The sequence below is a fragment of the Pezoporus occidentalis genome, unplaced genomic scaffold (assembly GCF_034315485.1).
Source record: "Pezoporus occidentalis ecotype Australia unplaced genomic scaffold, CSIRO_AGI_Poc_V1 ctg77, whole genome shotgun sequence".
Lineage (NCBI taxonomy): Eukaryota > Metazoa > Chordata > Aves > Psittaciformes > Psittacidae > Pezoporus > Pezoporus occidentalis.
The window spans coordinates 3,323,898-3,338,350 of NW_026916126.1; the positions used below are offsets into that span (position 1 = coordinate 3,323,898).

Here is a 14,453-nt window from a genome sequence, read left to right on the forward strand (position 1 = left end):
TGTCAGAATTAAAATTGCCCCCATTATTCATCTTAATCATATAAGGAATGAGAAGACAACATAAGGATTGTGTGCTACAGGAATACTAAATATGCATGAGCAAACACCCATGAAGATAAGTTTCGCCATCTAAATGCCATCCTCAGAAAATGGCGTTAGAGCCATTACAGCCCTGCTTCTGCCATATAGTAGTGTATATGAAATTCTCTCAATTCCTGGCTTACACATTCACTCTAAGTCAGCTTAATAATTGGAGTAATATTTTTTTCCTTCCATTCTTCCACCACCAAGCAAAGTACTCATAGTAATTGCTGAAATATTTAAGGACTGAAGTGCTTATGACTTCTGTTTATATTGCGTTACCACTAGATGCATAGTAACTAGAAATCAGCAGGCCTTGAGTACCAGACCTGTTGGTTGTGGTGTTGGTTTGTTTTAACTGCTACTCATTCTGTGGTCTTGTACTTTGCTGGTCTGTGGTTTGTTTACTTAGTTTAATGAAATGAGGAAAGGTATTTACCTGATGACAGTCCTAGGAATTGAAATGTCAGACATTTTCAAAAACAAGACTTTGCCCTTTGTCTAGCGTTCCAGGAGTAGGAGCTTCTGGCCTCAATTATCATGCTGTTCTGTTCTTTGGGTTTCTTTAAATAGTTTCTACGTATGTCCTCACCTCTGTAACCCTTCATAGGGAAGTATTTATCAGAGTTCAATGCTACAGTAATGAACATAAGTATAGGGAAAATTTAAGTGAGAAAATGCTGAGAAATTCAGTGTAACAGCAGAATGATTAATAAGGGATAAGGTAGCATTATGAGGACTGCAACAAATACTTCATAGCTGCTTCATTTTAGGAGCATTATCCACCCTCTCTATTGGAAAGGGTATGGTGACCAGCAGGTGGAAGGAGGTGATCCTGCCCCTCTACTCTGCTCTTGTGAGACCTCACTTGGAGTATTGTGTACAGTTCTGGTGCACTCAACAAGGACATGGAACTGTTGGAACAAGTCCAGAGAAGGGTCACGAGGATGATCAGGGGGCTGGAGCACCTCCCGTATGAAGATAGGCTGAGAAAGTTGGGGCTGTTCAGCCTGGAGAAGAGAAGGCTGCATGGAGACCTCATAGCAGCCTTCCAGTATCTGAAGGGGGACTACAGGAATGCTGGGGATGGGCTATTCATTAGGGACTGTAGTGACAGTTCAAAGGGTAACGGGTTAAAACTTAAACAGGGGAAGTTTAGATGGGATATAAGGAAGAAGTTCTTTACTGTAAGGGTGGTGCACTGGAATGGGTTGCCCAAGGAAGTTGTGAATGCTCCATCCCTGGCATAACATGCTGAAAGCTTCAGTAGATTTGAGTTCCAGTATTTACAGAATCGATTATCACTGTAGTAGTACACTGTGTCACTTCTACTGGGTTACATAGCCAGCCAGAGGAGAGAAACTGCTGACAACTTGTTTTCTAATTTTTCTTACAGTAATGCTTAATTGCACTACTTCTGTAGTGAGAGCAGTGACTGCTTCTAAGATGCAGAGGGAGTTTGGTTCTCTCTGGGGATCTTAGGCTGATTATTTATGCTGATAGCAACCTTCCAATGTACTTTTTAAAGCTTTAATAAGAGATCAGAAAGCATTCTCTAAATTCTTCAGACTGATTCCTATCCCATGTTGAGGTTTGAAGTATGTGTATATACAAAAGAATTGCTTTTCTGTTTATAAATGTATTCAAGGGTTCAGATTCAGTATTTAATGTAAAAATGCATAATACTGAATTTCAGTCAGGATTTGCTTTGTAAATAACTGTGAGATTTGAACACTAAGTTGTTAGAGCTTTTCTCCACAACTTATCTTATTCTTTACATGTAGTTATATCCAGCATCAGTATGATTACACTTGGTAAAATGGCACATGGAAAAATAAAACATTTCCTATTCCCCAGCAGTAGTAGCTAAGAGCAAATAGAATCAAGAATAAATATACTAGCAGATGTTACAGATTTGCTTTTTATGTTATCAAAAACCATCCAGAATCCTGTTATTCAGGGTAAGGTAAGAATTTGAAATTCAATATGTATGTATAACTTCTCTGTAAGCATTCAGTGTATGGGCTGGGGAGTGTGTGAAATTGTTAGCTTGAATTAAAAGCTGTGCTTCATAGAACATAGGATTTTATGAATGTTAGCCAAATGAGTACTTCTGTGCTTGCTAAATACCATTTAAGTATTTAATAAATATAATAATATTTTAATGTATATGGCATTTGGAGGGGGAGGGAAGCAATCAACAAACAAGATGAAAAGCACCCCAAAATAACAATTTGACAGCATAACTGCTCTAGGAGTTACGCTGGCTATTGGTACTTGTTACTTATTGTTTTTTTTCTTGAATTAGCCAGCACTCTAGAGCTTCTCTTTTGATGGGGTGAAAGGGGATCCTTTGTGAAAATCTTGTCACTTATTCAGAAAAGTAGTCTGTCAATTTACGAATGCAAAGCATCTGATAAAAATGAGCTGGAAACATGCTGTTGTTTAGTAGAGGGTTTGTTCCAGAACCTTTTCCTAAATTAAAAAACCTATTCAAATTTTTTTTTTCAAAGGCCAAAGAACCTGGGACGTACACACTCAGGCAACTGTGCATTTCAGTGGGAAAAGTACAGTTTGTCCTTCTTCATATTTACCCAATTGCGCAGTATGATGTATATTCTCAGGAGCCCCAGCTAAAAGTGGAACCTATGACTGGTAGGTACAGTTGCTAAGCTGAAGTTGTTTTGATGATTTCTGTTGTACTCTCATGGGACTAAGGTGTTTTCTGTCTTGAAAATTACTCAGAATTTTTCTGCCTTACTTTTAATTTTGAGTCTTAAATTCTCACTTTTCAAATTATCCATCAAGTATGCCCTGTCAGTGATGGCTAGTTTTCAATAATTCCAGGGGTTGGTGCTGGAACATCTAGTGTCACATTTGAGTATGAATTTGAACATGTATTGTCACTTAAATATCAGGTATAGTTTGAGCTGCCATACTGGTTAGAAGTGACTACTTAAATTTGCAGATGACGGAGCTTCTTATTGTTTAATTCTGCAATGCTGCAGTCGCTTTGGTATTTACAGGAAACTGGGATTGTGTACGAGAGGTGACAATACTAATTTATTAAAATTTAATACTGAATACGTGCATTGATTTCACAGAGAGGTGAGCATTACTTAGATTCATAGATTCATAGAATAGTTAGGGTTGGAAAGGACCTTAAGATCATCTAGTTCCAACCCCCGCTGCCATGGGCAGCGACACTTCACACTAAACCATGTCACTCAAGGCTCTGTCCAACCTGGCCTTGAACAGCACCAGGGATGGAGCATTCACAGCTTCCTTGGGCAACCCATTCTAGTGCCTCACCACCCTCACAGTAAAGAAATTCCTCCTTATATCCAATCTAAACTTCCCCTGTTTAAGTTTTAACCCATTAACCCTTGTCCTATCACTACAGTCCCTCAACAAAAATTGAGATCATTGTGCTTTATGGATAGCATCTGCACAGTAATGACATCAAATTGTTACAGAGTTTATTAAAGTTTATAAGTAGAAGTGAGCAGTGATTTTGTTTTCAGGCTATTAACTGAAGCAGTTGAGTTAATATGCATTTTGTACTATCACTCTAGTTACAGTGGTTGCAGCATGTGGTGAAGGAAGGACAGGCATATTGGGCATTAATCAGATTAGCTACCCCTATGAAGTTGATGGTTGTGATTCAGATATTTGAGAGTCTGTGTAGATACCGGCATTCTTGTTGATTATATAAATACAGCATGTGGATATGACTGGCATTGTAGGTGCAAAAATATAAAGCTGTCTACAACCTGAAGAGCTTAACAAAAAGAATAGTAAGATTTGGGATTACTGTATTTCACTGGGTTCTGTGTTGCTAAAGCTACACAGGATGTGAGCCAGCTAATCCAAGCCATCCAAGGAACAGGGGGTTTGTTCACTAAATTTGAAACAACTGGTTTCTTCACACCATTGTATCTGAGCTAGGTTTAATGTGTTGCATAGCACCAAACCCCCACGCTTTCAAGTTACCCAAACATATGTGACAAATTGTCTGGGAATATTGCTAACAAGCCTTAGCAGTGCATGGTAACCATCTGCTGGTGAGTACTGGAACCTGTTAACAATTTTTTCTTTCTTCTTCAGATAGCCTTTTGGCTGGCATTCCCCAGAAGGTGAAATTCACAGTGACTACTGGTCACTACACCATGAAGAATGGGGACACTTTGCAGCTCAGTAATGCAGATGCCATGCCTATTCTGTACCATCCAGAGAGCAAGGCAGTGATCTATTCCAACACCAGGGGTAAGCAAGAAAGTAAAAATTAATAATCTTTAAATGGCTGAAAATTCAGTAATCTTGAAGTAAACCTGTACTTATATTAAGGTTAAGAACACTGATGCTGTCTTTTGCAATAGTTGTTATTAAGAACAATTCTGGTGACTTGCAGCTGAATACTTCAGTGCAGGAAAGGTCTTAAACTTTGACCCTCAAAGTAGTAGTGTGAACTTTGCAGCAAACATAACTGGACAGCTTTTACTTTCATTGGGGTAATTTGGTAGGCATGGTGAAACTGCTGCCAAGGTGAGTATCTGTCATGATTTCCAAGAGAATCATGGCTATCTTTTATTACTGTGTGGGCTCTATCTTAACTAGACCATTTTAATTGTTAAGTAGTTGTAAGTAGGTTTCTTAGGTTGTGCCTTATGTAAATAAATAGAGCATTTCCTTTGGCCAGTGTTTCATTTAAACAGATGACATCCCAGTTCCCTTTTTTCTGAGCTTAAGTACTCTATAGTCTCTTTAGTTGCTCAAACGTGAGCAACTTTTACGTAAATGGGAAGAACTGTCTTAAAAGACTTGAAGAAATGAAGATTAAAATAGACTATGCAGAGGCACCCCATGTATAATACTTTAAAGATAGATGATTAATGATGTGTATGTGTGTATTTTTGGTCATGCACATGTGTGTTCAGTAAGTTGTAAGTTTTTTTGTCATTATTTTTTTAACATTATGAGACTAAGGAGGTGCATGACGAAAAAACTTCAGTAGATGTCATGATGGACTAATGTAGCTCTTCAGCCTGTTTGAAGTTTGTTATCAAATTGTCCTCTTAGTTCCTTCTTGAACAATGGAAGGGTCTATTACATGGAATGTGGTGGTAACCTTCCTGTGGCTTACAAGGACAGAGTGCTGCTATTGGGAAGTTGTGAACAGTGGTATTTAAGATGTATATATTATAGCTCATTTGAAGAGATTACTGTGGAGTTATATAACATGGTTTCTTGTTGCTGGTTTTGCAAACATGGAGGTCCTGCTAGGAAATGCTTATGGCACTGCATATTTTTCTATAAATTTTTGGACTAATTTCACTGTGTAGGTACATATTAAAATGAAAATTGGGAAGGGATGAATGGGTTTTAAATCTTACTTTTCCCCATTCTACACAACTATAGAGAAGATCTCAGAATCACCATTAAGGATTCAGTCTTCTGAAAAGATCACAAGCATCAGTTTGCCAGTGGCTCCTGCATACCATGTAATTGAATTTGAGCTAGAAGTCATGTACTTACCATCAGCTACACAACCTGTAGTGGAGAAAGAAAATACTGCCAATAAAGAAGTTCACAGAAAAAGGAAAGAGAAGCAGAAACAGGACAACTGCATGGCTGCTGTTGACCAAAAAGTAAGATGTAATTTAACGGTTTTATTATGAAACGTATTTGATCACAAGGGCATACTCTTCATAAAATGGAAGTGGTGGTGATGGGGCAGAGGAGAGCTTGCACTGAACCAATTTCCCTTACAAGATGTACATGCAGAAACTGTAGCAAATGTTATAAATGTAGAGGAAAATATAAACATAAGCAGAAATATATCCTGTTTACTGCCAGCTGTTCCACTGGCCAACAATCTGAGATGTAATGTTCTAATGCTTAGAGTTTACATAGGATGAAGGACACTCATGTCTTTGTAAAAGGTGCTATAGGTGTTCTTCAAATTCTCCCTTCTAAGTCATGGGGAAGGTTATTTCTTCCACTTGCAAAGAAGCTGTATGCTGTGTTGAGGTGCTTAACACTGTAGTGCTTCAAGCTGTCACATAATTTAGTTGGAGGTAACATTTTCTCTTCATTATAATTATGACGGGTGAATAAAATAAGCAGTATGTAAAGAAGCTCTTCAGCTGGCAACAAAATGATCTTAACAAGGAGTAGCAACTTTCACAATGTTACTCCTTGTTAAAACTGACCAAGCGTGCTGCCACGTATCCTTGTGTGTGAAGAGTCAGGTAAACAGGAATAGCTATAGATCAGCATTGCTAAAATGTGATGTGACAAAAAATGTTTTGGGTTGTTTTATTGTTCTGCATATAGAAATATGTTGTTAAATGCATATGCTTTACAGTTGAAAGAATGGCAGCATTTACTTCAGGAGGAATTCTTCAGTTAAGCGTGTTGCTTTAAGTTAAATAAATATTAAACACAATTTTCAAGTATTTGGAGCTTTTATTTAATATATACAAGTATTATCAAGACATTTCAGTAATGGATCTAATAGCAATGTCTTTGATACTGACCTTTTATCAGATAATTGTATTAAAATGCTAAGTGTTTTTAGCATCCTTTCTTCTATTCCTCTTCCTTTATTTCTAGTCTTCAGAACTGGGTATGCCAGTTTCCACGGGAAAAGTTTCATTGAGATTTTAAAATCTGCACAGAGGAAAACAAAACCCTAATATTTTGTGAGATTATTTTTTGACATACTGATTTTTATTTTTTTTTCCCCTTCTTACCCTTCTGGATGCATTAGTTGTAGATACTTGCTGAGAAATGTTCTGCTTAGAAATGAGAAGAAAAGCAAAATCAGTATGCCAAAGACCATTACAAATAAGAACTTTGTTCTCTCTTTCCTTTAGGTAACCATTGATTGTCCTTGGTCGATTTACTCCACTATTATTGCATTAACATTCTGCATACCTTTTAATGCCAAGCATTCCTTATTGTCAGCTGGCAAACGGTAATGTACTCATTAAGTATTTATTTAATTTTTTTTTTTACTGGGCTTTTGTTATCTTGTACAGCTTCCCATTGGAAGCTTGTGTTATTTCCGCTAGTGTCCTTTCATAACAGTAAAACCAATTTGTGGTTTCAGCTTTTCCGGAAATAAGACCACAAGATAAATCAAGCTAGCCTGTTTCTTTGTAGTTAAACTAAGCTAGCCTGTTTCTGTGTAGTTCTTCATAGAATCATAGAATGGTTTGGGTTGGAAAGGACCTTAAGATTGTCTGGTTCCAACTCCCTTGCCATTGGCAGGAACACCTCGCCCTAGACCATGTCACCCAAGGCCTGTCCAAACTCTCCTTGAACACTGCCAGGGATGTAGGATTCACCACTTCTCTGGGCATCCTGTGCCAGTGCCTCACCACTCTCACAGTAAAGAACTTCTTCCTTATATCTAACCTGAACTTCCCCTATTTATATCCATTACCCATTGTCCTATCACTACAGTCCCTAATGAAGAGTCCTGCTCTGGCATCCTTGTGGGCTCCCTTCAGATAGTGGAAGGCTGCTATGAAGTCTCTACACAGCCGTTTCCTCTCCAGGCTGAAGAACCCCAACTTTCTTAGCCTGTCTTCATACAGGCGGTGCTCTAGCCCCCTCATCATCCTTGTGGCACTCCTCTGTTCTTTGCTTTACAGCCTTGTTTCTATAGACTCAGAAGCATTGAGGAACAGATTGAAAGAAACAAATAAACCTCCCATTCTGTTCTTCCTTGAGCTGTGTACTTTGAAAACATTATGAAAAATTTATGGACATGTACTCTTTTAGTATAACTGTCCAACTTTTGTTAAACAAACTGCATCATGTTTTTCAGGAAATACGTGCAAATCTGTGTACAGAATTTGTCAGACCTCTCTTTCCAGCTTTCAGACAACAGACTGAAAAATTCTGCTGACTGTACAGATTTGCAGCTGATACCTCTGAACCCTGGATCTCAACAGGTAAAAGATTCACTTGGTGGTTTATGAGCTTATTGGCAGAACAGGTAGATGAAAGTTCTTATTACAACTTACACACATAGATTTTGTAGTAAGAAAGGCTGGATAGCTGACGTTAGCTCAGACCTTTGTACTCCTCCGATTCTTAAAGATGCTTTAGAAGGCATTTACACCTGTAGATCTTGGATTAAGTTCTAAAAGTTGCAAAGATTATTAGGTAAATTTTCAAACTTGGTCATTTCCCTCATGCAAAGTACTACATACTTGTTTGAACAACAGCTATACAAATGTAATATCACTATTATCACTGTTAACATTTAATATGTTCATTTTACAGCTTCAGTTTGTCATGAGGTTTTAGGAAAAAAAAAATAAGGTAGAGACGGTTTTCCAATTAAATACAGCTGTAAACTAGTTAAGTTGCAAAACAGTCCCCGTGATGTTTCTTTTAGCTTTTCAGTCTGAACGTGATATTAAATTGGTTGTTCTTGGTGCCTAGAAAAACTATACATAAACATTATTAATCTTTTATTAAATTGGGCTTTTGAATAAAACATTTTTAATGTATACATGATTTGTGAACTAGTCCCTTTTGAAACATTCATTCTGACAGTGAAATGTATCTCTTTTAATTAGGCATGCCTTGTTAAAAAACAACAAACCATTATTTTGGTTGTATATTTTCCTTAATGATTTATTTAACACTAAACAGGTAATTTGTTTTTGTAAATGATATTAATGGCAGAACAGACAAATTTATGCATGTGCATTTCCACTCCTTTCTCAGAGGAAGGAAGGAGCTAATACTATAAACATTCTCTTTCAGGTCATATACAGTAAGCAATCGATATTCTTTGTATGGGAATTGAGGTGGACAAAAGAGCTTCCTCTCTCCTTGCAGTGCCTGTTTTCAGTCAGCTTTTGTCCAGCTACCTCTGAAGAACAGTCTATTACCCTGAAGCCGTTCACTTATGAATTCCAAGTGGAAAATTTTTTTGTAAGTACTCTCTTCTAAGTATAGCATATGTTAAGTGAATATGGTTTCTTAATATGTGGAAAGGGAAATTCAAGAGACACATTAAAACCACTTCTGTTTACCTAATGACATTGCTACTGACACTGAATCATTGCAAAGCCAATTTGTTGAACAGCAGAACTGAAGCTTGATACGCTATGGTAGAATTATATAGTTGCCACTGGACTGTGGGGAGGAAGCACAAGTACTTGTACAAGTGTACTTAATGTTGTCTCATTTTTTATTGTGTTTTTACCTTCCTGGGCATGTGCCATGGAGACTGTCCGTAGATTACTGAGCTGCTTTTCCCCTACAGGTTTAAGACTGTGCTCTCCAAAGCAAATTGCAATTTCCAAAAAATCTTTGCTATTAAAAGCATTTTAGTTGGTTTTTCAGTGCTTGAGATGAGCTCCCCTAATGAAATATTTAGTGTTCTCTAAGCCATTATCTTAAATGTTTCTTCTTTCCCTTTATGGACAAACTTATTCCTTTCATCAGCTAGGAAGATTATAGACTAGATAGAATCTCTTTAATACAAAATTATATCAACATTATTTAATCTCATCTCTTAATTTAGTCTTGTGCTACCCTTTGTGATGCTTGGGTAGAAAGTAGCAACATGATAAGATTCTGTTTTGGTCAAATCCTTTTGTCTGTTTGCCTATTACAAGCTGGCATTGAGCAATATTTTAGGTTGGTTGTGGGTTTTTTTTTACCTGCTGGCACATAAGTAGCATGTGGTGGCACCTGTATCAGCATCTTTGTGGAGTTTTTAAAGAGAACTAACTGTGCTAAACAGTGTGGGGTTCATAGAAATTTAATTTTCATAGTAATTAAAAATTAGCTCTTTGATAACGTGGGCACCATTATTCTGGAGACAGTGATGGTAGGAGTGATGAAGCAGTTCTGTATTAATCAGAATCTGAGTATGTGTCTGGGAAGTGAGGAGCCAAGAAACATTTTTAATACTATGTTGTTTAAATAGTAATATTATTGTCCATTTAGGAGCATTGAAAGGCTGAGTTAAAGCACAGAACTGGAGGGGAAAATTATGTGCTTGCTGCTGGTATCAGAAATAGATTGACTCAAATTCGGCTTGATTATTTTCTCAAACCAAGGAAGATAATGAAGTGAGCATTACTTACAACTGAATTTGGCACTAAAAATATTTAATAGGATGTGGATGTTTAAGTTTGTCCTGTATCAATCGTCCAGTTCAGTTTAAACACAAATAAAACACCTCTTTTTTCTTGATAACAGCACTGTTTTCTTCCTGACAGACACTGTATCATGTGAAAACTGAAATTTTCCCACCATTGGAGGCAGAGTATTGTAAAACAGGCTCACTCTGCTCTTTAGAGGTGTCAATCACCCGACTTGTTGACCTCTCAGAAATTGACAGAGATGAAGCATTAACGGAATCAGATGGATATTGCACAACAAAACTGATGTATGAGGGTAAGAATATTTTTCTTTAGTATATTGACAAAATTCCCCAGTAGTTTCCTCTTGATAATGATATCTGCCAGGCTTTCTATGGCATATATTCTTGTATTGTGAATATGGCTGCTCAGCAATATTCATTTTGCTAGACTGAGAATGTTTTATTTTTCATCATTAATCTGTCTTCAAGTCAAATATTCATCCAGTCTGAACTGCTAGAGGCCCAACTATGCAACCTTTTGGGTAGGGCTGTTTTTAATTACCTTGCACAGCTTTGCACACATAAAAGCAGATGAGCTTTTAGATATTACTAAAATACTAATTTTAAAAGTGCTCTAAAACTGTACTGAGTCTTCTTCATTTTTCAGAAAAGATCTCTATAGTGTTTGCTCTTTATTCTTGCAGTTGTTGACAACAGTAGTAACTGGGCAGTCTGTGGAAAAAGTTCTGGTGTTATATCGATGCCTGTAGCAGCTCAAGCAACTCACAAAGTCTACATGGAAGTGATGCCCCTGTTTGCTGGACACCTACCTTTTCCTGATGTCAGATTATTTAAATACCTCCCTCATCATTCTGCTCACTCCACACAACTTGATGCTGGTAAAGCTGTCTTAACTACATGGCTACTTACAGAAATGATTCTGCTTCTCTTATGTTCTGTGTAAAGAGAGAAGCAAGGCTAGGAAGTATGTTGACCAACTGCTCATAGCAGTCTTTGCTGTTTTAACTTATGCACAGTTCTAATTTGAAACTTACAAAATGTTGCTCTAACGGGAACTTTGAATTTGGGTTGTAGCCTTATTCCTCTGTGAGGAGGAATAATAATGTGTTTTCTTATAGTTTCTTAAAATATTACGATGCAAATTAGTTGCCAGTAGATTTATAATCAAGTGAAAAATATTTTATACCCCTCTAATCCTGTGGTTTTGTTGTCTGTAAACTGCACATCTACTGTGTCTTCATTAGTTTTTTAGAATTAGAATTTTTTTCCCAGTTTTTGAAAGGATTAAATGTGCAAGGCCAGGTTGGATAGAGCTTTGAGCAACCTGGTCTAGCAAGAGGGGTCCCTCCTTATGGCAGGGGGGTTGGAACTAGATGATCTTTAAGGTCCCTTCCAACCCAAACCATTCTATGATTCTGAAATAGAAGAACTGTTGAAAATTTGTGGCATATAAACTATATTGGATGAAGAGGTTAAATTGCCACAGCCACCTAGTTTATTTTATCTATACTGCTGAGTAGTCCCAGAGCTGTAGTTGAGAATTCACTCCTACAAACAGCATTTGTCAGCAGAGCTCCAGGAACTCTGTGCACCCTTCTAGCCTGTGACAAATGTGAGGTAATGCTACTTACATTCTCCTTAGAAACCAATATAATTCACTCTGTTACCTCCATTGCTGGCCAAAAATGTGCACAGACTATTAACATCAGCAGAAATTGCTAGTAACTGCTAACATGTGGCAAGCTGACTGTGCATGTGAGCTCTGATTAAAGTTGTTTAACCACTCCATGGAATAAAACTGCAGGTTTTTGTTTTAAACAGATAGCTGGATTGAAAATGATAACCTCTCTGTGGACAAGAATGTGGATGATCAAGCTGACAGCAGCAGCATCAGGAGCAGAGGTAGCTTGCATTCTGCAGCTAGTGGGGAACACAAAGGTTTGCCAATGCCCCGTCTGCAATCCTTCTCATCTGGTCAGGTATTCAACTGCAGCATGGGTATGCAAATACTTGTCATTCCCAGCAAGGACGACCATGTTCTGGAAGTCAGTGTCACGTGACAACTCTCTATGAAAACATGGAAAACAAAACCCATTAGAAACTGGATATGAAAGCACTTTAAAGGATTATGACCCCGATTAGTCTTTGTTGTAACACTCTTAGCTATAAGGACATCTGTGGCACTCAACATGTACTGGCCATGGAAGCACCAGACAATTGTATCAATTTAAATGTACAGTGAAGCTTGTGTCAGCTAGTTTATATTGCCACTTTAGTAGGTTTTGTGTGAGCTATTGGGTTTTCTCCCTTCAGTCACATCCTGCTTCACAACACAGGGCAACAAAAGCAAAAAATCCAAATACTTGGACCACTTCTTTATTTTTTTGACTGGCAACTGAGAGATTCATTTCACGCTTCCTACATATTTTAGAATTTAGAGTTGGACGATGTAATTATCCTAATCTTGGATTTTTATTTTAGTAATTTACAAGCCTTTCCACATGTGCCAGAAACACAACAAAGCGTACAACAGCACATTCCCTGGTGTAGTAATTGTTTTTCTGTTTGTTTTTTTGTTTGTTTGTTTTATCACTATTAATTCCTGCCATTGCAATTTTTTATTAAACTTCCATCACTTGCATACTTAGATGCATGGAAGAGCTACTGCTATAAACAGTCTTAACTGAACAAAATTCCTTCATTTTTTGAGGCTTTCTCCTTCACAGAGTAGACACTGTGATGTCACATATTATATGATGTTTTTGGGGTGGGGGTTGGGTCATCCTCTTGCATTGTTCTTACCAAAGAAAGATACTGATAGAATTTAATAATAAAATATTTGGCTTATTGAGTTCCCAGATTAATTCCTTTTATTACCATTTCTAAGTGGCTTGGTTTGCTGCCTCAATTTTTAAATTGGGGCAAAAATTTCAGTATGATGTGATACTTGAACAGTCAACCTTTCATCATAAAGGAGTAGTGTAATTATTACTGATTAGAAGCCAGACTTCTGCATTCGTGATGGAAGAAAGAGGTTGGTTTGATATAGGAAAGCTTGCAGATGTAGAATAATTGTGAAGCAAAGTTAAAACATGTAACTTAAAGAATTTCATTATTTATATCTGAAATGTAAATACAAAAAATGTAAAAATAAAAAAAAGTGTAATTTTTGTGAATGTTGCAAATCCACCTGTGACTGGAAAAATTACAACTCCTGATGTCCTGCTTCTGATACTGAAACTTGTGCATTTAATGTGAGAATGCCCTCTTCTACTTGCAGATCTATAATGGTGCGTTGTCAACGGACTCCACAGAGGAAAACTGTCCTATATCAAATACTTGGTAGTAAAACTAAAGTGAGGAACTGCTCATTAGAAAAGTTAATTGTCAGTGGTTTTGGGTTTGGTTTTGTTTTTTTTCCTCTAAACTCAGGTTTTGCTAAATTATAAAGGGAAAGAAAAAACTAAACAATCTTTCCCAAAAGAATAGCAATTAAGTTGAAAAATGAATAGACACCCTGCACTGGTCTAAACTTTTTTTTTAATTATTATTAATTTTTGTTTTTAAAAAAAGTATGCCTAAATAGATGTATAAAGTAGACCTACTAGCTAAAACTGTCATGCATCTTCTTTCTGTGAAGGAATGCCCTATCTCTGTGGAAATCATACCATTTTATTCTGGATAAAACCCAAAGCATCATTTAGTGTGAATGACTGCTGGGATTCTTTGACTGGAAAAGGTAACAAGTTAGTGACTTTGACACTGCAGGTATTATAATTAATTCCATTTTCATGGTTTGCTATTAAATCATTTTTCACATTGTTCTGTAATATACTGTTAGATCAAACATATTGTACTAAGATTGTTTAATGAAATTGTAAGCGTTACAGTTCTAAATATACATGTTTTAAAAAGAAATCAACTTCTCTGCTGCTGTGACTTCTATTGAACTTTTAAGGAGTGATTGCTTCGTGTATTTTAGCCAAAGCTACTTTAACAGGAGAATGTTTTCTAAGCTTAACTGAGGGGCTGTATTTAGAACAGCACTTTAAAGCATGCACTCCAGCTGTCTGACAGGGGTTGCCACTCTGAGAAGGAGCTGCCCAGCATGCACAGGGCCGCCCCTTTAAGAAATCATGGAATTGATGAGGTTGGAAAAGACTTTTAAGATGCTAATTTCACTACTAACCCACGTCACTACGGGCCTCACCTATATGGCTTCTGAACACTT

The 14,453-nt window shown here is 37.1% G+C and overlaps 2 protein-coding genes across 2 annotated transcripts in view; one reads left to right on the forward strand and one right to left on the reverse strand.

Moving 5' to 3' along the window:
* TRAPPC10 (trafficking protein particle complex subunit 10) overlaps positions 1-14,140 on the forward strand; it is a 43,540-nt gene extending 29,400 nt beyond the window's left edge. The window contains exons 15-23 of the mRNA XM_062602552.1: positions 2,595-2,736; positions 4,189-4,347; positions 5,500-5,729; positions 6,960-7,060; positions 7,919-8,045; positions 8,869-9,039; positions 10,338-10,515; positions 10,906-11,100; positions 12,044-14,140. Of these exons, the coding sequence (XP_062458536.1) occupies positions 2,595-2,736; positions 4,189-4,347; positions 5,500-5,729; positions 6,960-7,060; positions 7,919-8,045; positions 8,869-9,039; positions 10,338-10,515; positions 10,906-11,100; positions 12,044-12,282 (1,542 nt within the window). The 3' untranslated portion in view covers positions 12,283-14,140. The remainder of the gene's footprint in view (positions 1-2,594; positions 2,737-4,188; positions 4,348-5,499; positions 5,730-6,959; positions 7,061-7,918; positions 8,046-8,868; positions 9,040-10,337; positions 10,516-10,905; positions 11,101-12,043) is intronic.
* The window catches only part of LOC134155374 (uncharacterized), a 422,006-nt gene that overhangs the window by 217,743 nt on the left and 189,810 nt on the right, over positions 1-14,453 (reverse strand). The window lies entirely within an intron of this gene.